The 11,148-nt window shown below is 37.8% G+C and overlaps 2 protein-coding genes across 2 annotated transcripts; both read left to right on the top strand.

Annotated features, from left to right (window-relative positions):
- Positions 1 to 668: 668 nt before the first annotated feature.
- LOC131014843 (phenylalanine ammonia-lyase-like) lies at positions 669 to 6,012 on the top strand. The gene is made up of 2 exons (XM_057942960.1): positions 669 to 1,194; positions 4,064 to 6,012. Exons 1-2 carry the CDS (start codon positions 815 to 817, stop codon positions 5,811 to 5,813), a joined length of 2,130 nt encoding a protein of 709 aa, XP_057798943.1. The 5' UTR covers positions 669 to 814; the 3' UTR covers positions 5,814 to 6,012.
- Positions 6,013 to 9,820: 3,808 nt separating this feature from the next.
- Positions 9,821 to 10,926, top strand: LOC131014844 (GCN5-related N-acetyltransferase 8-like). The gene has a single exon (XM_057942961.1). The coding sequence runs from the start codon at positions 10,067 to 10,069 to the stop codon at positions 10,709 to 10,711; it is 645 nt and encodes a 214-aa protein (XP_057798944.1). The 5' UTR covers positions 9,821 to 10,066; the 3' UTR covers positions 10,712 to 10,926.
- Positions 10,927 to 11,148: the final 222 nt, after the last annotated feature.

The following is an 11,148-nucleotide window of genomic DNA, read 5'->3' as shown; positions in this document are numbered from 1 at the left end:
TAATCCATGTGCATCGCACATATGATATATACGGAATAGTGTGTAAATAAATTCATTTATAAGATTATATAATTGAAAGTTTACAATTATACACAATTAAATATATACTTGAAGGTTTATAATTAAATTATCCAATTAATAAATAATCAATAATTTTATATCACCATACATGTTACTCTCTTCGTCACAATCCAATAGGCTCGTTTTCCATTTTGGGATGTCCCACTCTAATAGGCTCATTTTTCATTTTAAGTAAAAAAAAGTGTACTTAATTGGTGTGGACCACATCACTTTCCTACTAAAAAGTAAGTTTTCTTAATTTTTGTGGCCAAAAGAAATGAACCTATTAGAGTGAGACGAAGGGAGTATATAAATATTTGAAGTATCTTTGCTCAAACAAATTTTATACACTAGTTCTTCATAAAAATGGAAGGTGACGTTATATTTCGTACACCCTTTTTTGTCTAACTTTTTTTGAGTGTTACACCCAATTATAACTTGTTCCCAAATGATCAAATCCGACCCACCCCACCAACCATGCATAACCAGTTTCACATCATGCCACGTGCCGCAATCACAGCCCTCCTTTCCCATGCTCATCCAACGGCCTCGATTCGTTTTCAACTAACACACAATGCCGATTGTACCTCTATTTAAACAAACCAAAATTAGCTCACCAATCTCAGGAAATTCAGCATAGCTAAGATTTTCACAAGCTTTGCAAAATTTCCTACCCCACTTCTCTCCTTCAAAAATTTCGTTACCACATAAACTTTTATAATTCCCTTACATATAAAAAAAAATACATCAAGAAATGGAAAATGCACTTGGAAGTAGCCTTTGCGTGGAATCAATAAGAAGCGAGGATCCGTTGATGTGGAAGGCGGCGGCGGAGTCGTTGGCCGGTAGCCACCTTGAGGAGGTGAAGCGCATGGTGGGGCAGTACCGGAAGGGGGTGGTGCGGCTGGGCGGAGAGACGCTGACGATAGGGCAGGTGGCGGCGGTGGCCGGGCGCGAGGGAGAGGTGAAGGTGGAGCTGGCGGAGGCGGCGAGGGAGGGCGTGGCGGCGAGTAGTGATTGGGTGATGGAGAGCATGAACAAAGGGACTGATAGTTATGGCGTCACTACCGGTTTTGGTGCTACGTCACATAGGAGGACCAAACAAGGTGGCGCCCTACAAAAGGAACTTATTAGGTAACTTAAATTTTATTTTATTTTATTTTCAAATTTGTACTCCCGAAAAATTATCTAAAGGGAGACTATATGTATTTAATAAAAAAATTGAATACATATTTTTTTGTCAAAAAATTGAACATATTTTGAGCGTAGAAAATGTTTAATTAAATAATAGTATTAATAATGATATATATATATATATATGTAGATATATTGAAAAATTACATAAATAAATAAATAAATTTAAAGACCGCATGACGGTCAACTCGAACCTAAGACCTCAAGCTTTGGGCATTAACCATGTACCATTAGGTCAACACACGTACACTGTTAATAATAATAATTAATTATATTGTGAAATGAAAAAAATATATATATTATGAAGTAATGTTTGACAAAAGTTTTACCCGTTGTTCAACTTTTTACTTTTTCACTTATCATACTTAACATACTAAATATTACTAGTTTTTTAAGTTTCATGATCAAAAGTTTTATGTCAAGATAAATGGGACGTTCACTATTAATTTCATAATCATAATTTTTTAAATATTTTTTTTTGCTCATGGTGTGAATATTTTTCGAGAGAGAAATTGATGATTAGTGTTTAAAGTACGAAATGAATAAAACTACGTGAAAAGTAGTTATATGGTCTGACGCAAGATTTATTACTATGATTCATGAATGAGATTTGAAAATTGAATTACTTTCATTTAAATTGGATAGGGTTAGGTGGATATTGAAGACAAACTTATAGTAGTATCCAACTTTGGCTATAGTGCTGTCTTCTGTCATAGGCGGGGGCCAATTCACCATAATTAATTGTCAACTTTTATGGATCGATATGTTATAATTTTGTTCGGGTCATATATAGATATTAACCAATTTTTGAACGTGACATCCTAGAGATTCAAAAGGGAATTTTTTTTTGTTATCACTTTCTCACGAAAAATTTATCAATTAATAAAAATACATTTTAATGTTATAATAATTTATTTTCTTTCATGTCATGATATGTGCGACGATCGATCGACAACGTAACATTTTCAATAGAGGACTTTGGATCTATCTATTGTAAAAATTAATATATAAAATAAAAAAGAATCTCATAAATTTAGAAGATAGACGTAATGTTTTTGGCATATATAGCGTATGTGGCAAAAGATGGTATAACATATCAATATTATGTTTAATAGAATATATATAATATTACAATATTTGTAAATATGAAATTCATTGTTTGACGTGATATATATTAAAATTATATATTATTAATATAGGTAAAGGATCACATGACAGCTATATATGATTTTTTCGTAAGAATTAAGAACGATAAACAAACACATAAAATATATGAATAAGAGATAATTAGATTGTGAATAATTAAATATAACATACATACAAGATGTGACCATCTTTTATTCATGTATTTTATATATTACTCCTTCTGTCCTATTTACATAGGTTTGTTTTCCTATTTCGGATGTCTCAAATATACAGGCTTGTTTTCATAAAAAAGGAGTAATATTTTTTTGCTCATTTACTATTATATATATCCATATTTAATTCTTTAATTTACTCTAACTTTTCATCATTAAATAATAAATATGGGCACATTAGGAAGTTTACTTGTATATTTTCATTTCCAATGATTTTTCTTAATCCTTATGTAAATTTCAATCAACCTATATATACAGGGAGGAGTGAGTATACATGATCTGACTATCTTTGTTAGTGTATTTTATGTATTTATTCATTGTTCTCAGTTCTCAATATATATATATATATATATATATATATATATATATATATATAGAGAGAGAGAGAGACGAGTTATACTAAGAATGCTATTTTTGGTGAGAAATGAGAATGATTGAATAAGCCAGTATATAGTGTTGAATAAGCTGCTTGTAATGACTGAATAACATTTTTATTTGGGTTCGAATCCTAAAGGGAGCGAAAATTATATCTAATTAATTGAATTTCGTTATTCAGTCATTACAAGCAGCTAATTATTCAACACTATATATTGACTTATTCAATCATTCTCATTTCTCACGAAAGATAACATTCTTAGTATAACTTTTTCCTATATATATATATATATAGTTATCACTTGAATCTAACCCTATTAATATATTAATTTATTATATAATTGTGATTTACATTGTGTATATGCTAAAAAAAACGCCGTTTTAGCGGCGAAAATTACCGACGGCGACGTCATTGCAATATCCTAAAGATAGGAAATAATTTAACGAAATTGATTATATTCTTTTTTGAAGAGCGAAATTGATTATATTACTCATATAAGAATTTCAGTTTTGTCACGTGTCACCAGAGTTAGAGAATTTTTTAGGACGGTAACTTAGGTTGATTTGGAAATTAGGACAATAACTTTCGAACTTGTAAAAATAGGACACTAATTAATAAGTGTTGCACCCCCAGGACATTTCTCGGCCAATTATCGAATTTTCGGACTTTCCCACATGGACCAAGCACATGACATCCTATCTGGAGTCATAAAAATAATATGCTTGCCACATAATCAACCCCTCCGTGCGGGTTGTCATGTGTTTGGTCCGTGCAAAAAAGTCTCAAATTCAATAATTGGCTCATAAATGTCATGTGGGTGCAACGATTATTAATTAGTGTCCTATTTTTATAAGTTCGAAAGTTATTGTCCTAATTTCCAAATCAACTTAAGTTATTGTCCCAAAAAACCCTCTCACTCCGTGTCACCAAGTGATGTCGGTTAATAATTGGTGCTCACTTGCACAGTAAAACCATGCATGCATATCAAATCTCGCACGTCCAATGTAAACAGCCTATGTTTCTCTATTATACTATATATGTGTTTCTCTAATAAATTGGATATAAATATATATAGGTTTTTGAATGCTGGAATATTCGGCAACGATAGTGATTCGTACCACACCCTGCCTCGCTCCACCACAAGGGCCTCAATGCTAGTAAGAATCAACACATTGCTCCAAGGCTACTCCGGCATCCGATTCGAAATCTTGGAAGCCATCGCCAAGCTCATCAACACCGGCATCACCCCCTGCCTGCCCCTGCGAGGGACCATCACCGCCTCCGGCGACCTCGTCCCCCTCTCCTACATTGCGGCCCTCCTCCTCGGCCGCCCCAACTCCAAGGCCATCGGCCCCAACCGCGAGCTCCTCGACGCGGGCCGGGCCTTCTCCCTGGCGGGCATCGCCACGGGCTTCTTCGACCTCCAGCCCAAGGAAGGCCTCGCGCTCGTCAACGGCACCGCGGTCGGGTCGGGCCTGGCCTCCACCGTCCTCTTCGAGGCCAACATCCTCGCCGTGCTATCCGAGGTCGCCTCGGCTGTCTTCGCCGAGGTGATGCAGGGGAAGCCCGAATTCACGGACCACCTCACCCACAAGCTGAAGCACCACCCGGGCCAGATCGAGGCAGCTGCCATCATGGAACACATTCTCGACGGAAGCTCCTACATCAAGGAGGCGCAGAGGGTGCACGAGATGGATCCGTTGCAGAAGCCGAAGCAGGACCGCTACGCCCTCCGCACGTCGCCGCAGTGGCTCGGCCCGCAGATTGAGGTGATTCGGGCCGCCACCAAATCCATCGAGAGGGAGATCAACTCCGTCAACGACAACCCCTTGATCGACGTTTCCAGAAACAAGGCGCTGCACGGGGGGAACTTCCAAGGCACCCCGATCGGGGTATCCATGGACAACACGCGTTTAGCCATCGCGTCGATTGGGAAGCTCATGTTTGCTCAATTCTCGGAGCTCGTCAACGACTTCTACAACAACGGCCTGCCCTCGAATCTCTCGGGGGGCCGCGATCCGAGCTTGGATTACGGCTTCAAGGGGGCGGAGATCGCGATGGCTGCTTACTGCTCCGAGCTGCAGTTCATGGCTAATCCGGTGACCAGCCACGTGCAGAGCGCGGAGCAGCATAATCAAGATGTGAACTCGCTAGGGCTGATCTCCGCGAGGAAGACGGCCGAGGCGGTGGAGATTTTGAAGCTCATGTCGTCGACGTACCTGGTTGCGCTGTGCCAGGCGATGGATCTCCGGCATTTGGAAGAGAATCTGAAGATGGCGGTGAAGAACGCGGTGAGCCAGGTCGCTAAGAAGGTTCTAACAATGGGGCAGAATGGGGAGCTCCACCCCTCGAGATTCAGTGAGAAGGAGCTGCTCAAGGTGGTGGAGAGGGAGCATGTGTTCGGGTACATCGACGATCCGTGCAGCAGTAACTACCCCTTGATGCAGAGGCTGAGGCAGGTGCTGGTTGATCACGCGCTAGCCAATGGCGATGCGGAGAAGGAGGCGAGCACGAGTATCTTCTTGAAGATTGGCGCCTTTGAGGAGGAGCTGAAGGCGATGTTGCCTAAGGAAGTGGAGGCTGCGCGGGTGGAGGTGGAGAAGGGGAGGGCGGCGATTGAGAGCAGGATCAAGGGGAGCAGATCGTATCCGTTGTACAGGTTTGTGAGGGAGGAGGCGGGGACCGGTTTCTTGACGGGGGAGAAGGCCCGGTCGCCCGGTGAGGAATTTGATAAGGTTTTTAGGGCAATGTGTGAAGGGAAACTCATTGATCCATTGATGGACTGTCTCAGGGAATGGAATGGTGCTCCTCTTCCTATCTGCTGATCATCATCATCATGTATGCATCTTCACATTGGTTTACATATTGTATGCTAAGTTCCCTTCTCTCTCCTCAACAATTTTATACTCTTCTTGATTGTCTTCAACTTGTGAGAATATGTTGTAAGACTGTAACTGAAACTCAAACCTGTGTAATGGTTTTCTTCAGACAAAGTGTAATGTGGAAATATATCTTCTTCTTTTTGTTTTTGTTTTCTGATATCTCGTTTCTTAAATTAAACATGCAGAAATTGCCTTTTTAGGTAAATTAACCATTACAAAGATAGATTAAAAATGCTGAAAGATATTAACTTTTGATGAAGTGACAGGGAATCGAACAAGTTTTTCTTCCCCTGTTCACGGCCCGTCCTTATCCCAAGGTCTGACGACACTTCGCCGGCGACCACCGCCATGAGCAACCTTATCTCTCTCATCACCCACATACAACAACAGCATATATAATACCCGTTGAGGAACGTGGATGCCATCAGGTTTTATGAGAGGTTGGGGGCGGAGAGGAGCCTCTGTAGGCTCACCGGCGAAGCTCTTCGTGCTTATGCTCATTTCAAATTTTGATGATAATATATCGGAATCGCATTCCTTCTATTTTAAAGTTCAAAAGTTGTACCACTATGTTTTGTTTTTTGGGTTCACTATTTTAAAGTTGTCTTTATAATATTGTAAAATTCGCACTATACAACTCTATATAATTTAAGGGAAATAGGAGCTACTAAATAGGGTTCATAACGTTGCTGTCCTTAATGCGATTTGTGGTTTATATTAAGGTTTTATATATCCGAAATCTTGCTATAATGTAATTTGAGGTTTATATTAAATAATCGGTTTATATTAAGGTTTTATCAGAGATCTTGCCACAATGTAATTTGAGGTTTATATTAAGGTTTCATTAGGAATTCGTAAATAATATCAGAACATTAAAGTCTTTCGGATGACATCGTGCCAATTGAGATTATGTATATTATGATCATATATATTCTCATTTTATTAACTTGAACAATTATTGCATGATATCCTATATTGAGTATACTATACATGTTCATCCTACATTCAATATTTCAGGTTATTATTGTTTCAAACGCGTGGAGGGTCGAATGAGTGAGTTAAGTTATTTTATAAAAGTTACTTTTTCATATATAGCTTAAGGAATACGGAATTTTAAAATTTCACTATCTTAAGATGGTTTCAAATTACGATTGAATTAATAGTTGAATATCTTCATGGCTTCTTCATCATAGTTGATTAGTAAATTTTGTATCTCGATCCATTAACTTTCAAGAAAATCTAATTCTTAAAAGTACATAAGAATAGCTCCCTACATTGACCTATCTTCATCAGGTTTAAAGGTTAAAATTATATCATACATTTCTGAATCCACTAAATAGTTATCTTCGCCAGGTCTTAAACCGACTAGCTAAACATGCAAATTATTAATCGGGTAATTCACAAGAAACAAGCACCAGATCATGTATCAGGAACAAGAAAGCAATAAGATATCAATATATCAATCGCATAAATTCTATCAACTACATGCAAACCTTTAAAAAAAAAAAAAAAACTAGCAAGACATAGAAAAAGAAAATAAAAGCACAACTAAGAAGAAAACAACTAATTAAAAAGAATAAATTAAATAAAATCCGGAACAAATTCAACATAAAAACTCGAATCTTCAATTTCGTAAAAATATCCAAGCTCTAAAAACTAGAAAGCAATAAAGTTCTAATGAAGGAATAAGAAAATATGAAGCAAAATCCTAAATAGGTCAACAATGAGACCTATTTATAATCCTAGGAATAAACCCAGTCTAAAGATCTTAAAATACATAGGAAAACATAAAAATTGAAAAATGCAAGTACTTCGGCGACCAGATCGCCGATCGTCGATCTAGTCGCCGAAATCCTTCTAGAACTCTTAACAACATCGTCGATCGATGATCTTCAAACTTAGGGACGAAGTCTAGTCAGCAGCTTCGGCGATTGCAACAGCATTCGCCATTTTTATGCTTCATTCCTTTACGATTTCTGCAATTCGGACGACGATCACCATTCATCTCGCTATTTCCGTCCTTTTGTCGTTCATTCGTATATTTCTCGATTTTGGGATCTGTTTCTCTTTGTTCTCGGCCCTCTGACATATTTTGTCAATAATATTGCTACCAAAACACTCATTCCTGCATAAAACTAGCCAAATCTAAAGTCAAGTGTGGCATTACAAAATAATACCCCCCTCCCGGTCCACAAAAAATAGTCCATTTTTGCTATTTTGGGATGTCCACATAAATTAATCCGTTTCTATTTTTTGAATATTTCTCTCACATGGTGGACCCCTTTTCTCGACTCACAATATAATTAATTATCATTATTAATACTACTTTTTAAGTGGGATCCTTCCTCCACTTAAAATATCTTATGAATTTAAATCTAAAAGACATCACACAAGACACAATTCCAACACAATACAAATAATAGAATCCATAAAAACGATGTAAAATGAGTGTTTATCATAAATTTATAGAATTACTTTTGTTTGCAAATTCAAATCATCACACGTGTAGTAACAACTATATCGAAGAAGCGTTTAATTTGAGTGATAGAGCATAATTGATAAAATAATTTAATTTAATTAAGTGTTTAATTTATAAGATTCGACTTATAATGAATAACTCGACTCACAACTTTAATCATGTAATTGAATAATTATTTATTACTCCAATGTAAGATTGATTATATAAATATTTATCCGTCTTATCAATTTTATTTTTTTCATCCACAAAATCAAACGCCCCGTAATGGTGGTATGATTATAAGGGATCTTACAAATAGTTGCCACAATTTATCGGGCATGCCTGGCAAAGCAACAATTATAAGCTCGTAAATTTTGCTTCTCCAATTTTAACTATGAACAATTTAAATTTGGATTTAAAAAGATCGTTTAAGCTTGTTGAATGAATCTTATAGTTGAACGAACCAAATTTGAGCTTCACAGTATTTGACTTGTCATGGGTTGAGTTCGAATCGGGTCAACCCGTGGCGTATGGAGAGTGGGGCAACTGTACCCCCAAATTTTTATCTCCGTAGTAATTTTATATGTTATTAAAATATTAATTTGTATAGTACTCCATCCGTCCCACTAGAATTGACACTTTGAGTTGGACACGAAGATTAAGAATAAAGAGTTAAGAGTGTAAAGTAGGTAGGACCCACTTATTTTATGTGAATAGAGAAAGTAGGGACCATATACTGTTTTAGAAAAGTGTCATATCTAGTGGGATAAACAAAAAAGGCAAGTGTGCTAATTCTAGTGGGACGAAGGGAGTATTATTCGGTCCCCATGACCCATAAAAAAAGAAACTGCATTTTCCATTCAGCCCATTATTCTTGGGCTTTGGGCTTTGGGCTTTCTTCCTTCAATTCAAATTAACAAAAAGGGGATGTGTTCAAAACAAAACAAAAAAAAGACAAAAAAATTGAAAAGGAAAATTATGACAATAAATTAAAAGAACAAAACAACTAAACAGGTAGCCAAAAAAAAGAGACGCAACTCCACGAAAATAGAATTAAAGAGTTAAGTTGAGAGAAAGGGCGAAAATTAGTGTTAAGTTAGTAAAATAAGTTTTTTTTTTTTGTTTTAATGTCACCGCATTAAATATATTTTGCGTTTCAAATGTATTATTTTTAATATTAAATATTTTTTAATGTTTATAATTATATAATTATTTTTTGTAATTCCAATTTAAAAATCTTGAATTCGTGATTAGGATCAATCCCACATAGATCATGAATCAGGGCTTGGATCAAGACTTGAATCACAATCAAGTTAGGTTTGAGCCGATCCAAGCAGTAGTACTGTGAAGCTAAGAATCTTGGAATGTTTGTCAATAGTTTTTGATCGTCATATAGTCATATGAAAAGTTAACTATGGTTGATAAATTATAATTATAATTTACTAAATATGAATTATGGATCGATACATTTTTACTGAATCGATAATTTTAAGTAATTATCAATAATTAATGAAATAATATTCACAACCGCCTGTGCACAAGTTTTCATGAGTATGGAGAGAAAATCCATTAAAACAAATTGGGAAAAATGTTTTCTTTTCTTTATTTTTTTCAAAAAAGAAAACCAGAAAAAAAAAAGAGATATTGAAAGAGAAAACTATAAATACTAGTCCAACAATTTTGTACAAGCACAGCCTCAGCCGCTCATTTAAGAAAATCTATCAAAAAGCAAGTGGGCATGGCCGCCGTTACCCTGCCTCCCGTCCACACCTTATTCAGCCGCGTCCGACTCGCCACCGCCGCCGACATTCCCAACATACACAGACTCATCCACCAGCTGGCGGTCTACGAGCACCTCACCCACGAGTTCGAGGCCACCGCCGCCGCCCTCTCCGCCACGCTCTTCCCCGCCGCCGCCCCTCCGCCGTTTGCCTCCTTTACCACGCTCCTTCTCGAGCTCTCCACCTCGCCGTTCACGCCGTCCCATGATCCGCACTTCACGCCCCTCCTCACATCCTTCAACCTGGAGCTCCCCGTCGACGATGGAGAAGAGGAGATTTTCCGGTGCGGTGGCGGCGCAACCGTGGGCGGATTCGTGTTGTTTTTCCCTAAGTACTCGACGATTCTGGCGAAGCCCGGTTTCTATATCCAGAACATCTTTGTGAGGGAGTGCTATAGGAGGAGGGGGATGGGGAGTCTGCTTTTGGCGGCCGTGGCGGCGCGGGCGGCGGAGATGGGCGGCAGGAGGGTGGAGTGGGTGGTGGCGGAGTGGAACGTGGATGCCATCAAGTTTTATGAGAGGTTGGGGGCGGAGATATTGCCGGCGAGGAGCCTATGTAGGCTCACCGGCGAAGCTCTTCGTGCTTATGCTCATAGAGCCTAGAGGGATATATTATGGAATACAGTGAAGCGGTTTCAAATGTAGAATGTATGGTTTTGGAAAGCCAGGTGGATCCATTGCTAATGGGTTTTCCATTTCTTATTGGTCGAGCCCATCTAGTGGGACACATACTTATTGTTTCTTTCCCCCTTCTTTTCATTTTCTTTTTTAATTAATTATATAAGCTGTCGCTTCACTTCACTAAACACCCTTATCTTCTTTTTCTCTAATAAGTGTGTGTTTCTTTGATTATGGTATGGATATGATTCCCTAAGACTTGTTTTATCCACAACCTCACGACCGGTTGTGAGAATAAGACAAATTCTTTGAATAAAAAAATAATAATAAAATATTATTTTGATGATGACCGGTTGTGTCTGCAAGCTGCAGACCAACCTTCAGACCAACTTTTGCAAACAAATAATATCTTGACACTTGGT

This window comes from Salvia miltiorrhiza, chromosome 3, assembly GCF_028751815.1.
Source record: "Salvia miltiorrhiza cultivar Shanhuang (shh) chromosome 3, IMPLAD_Smil_shh, whole genome shotgun sequence".
Lineage (NCBI taxonomy): Eukaryota > Viridiplantae > Streptophyta > Magnoliopsida > Lamiales > Lamiaceae > Salvia > Salvia miltiorrhiza.
This window is presented reverse-complemented; position numbering and strand designations above follow the sequence as displayed.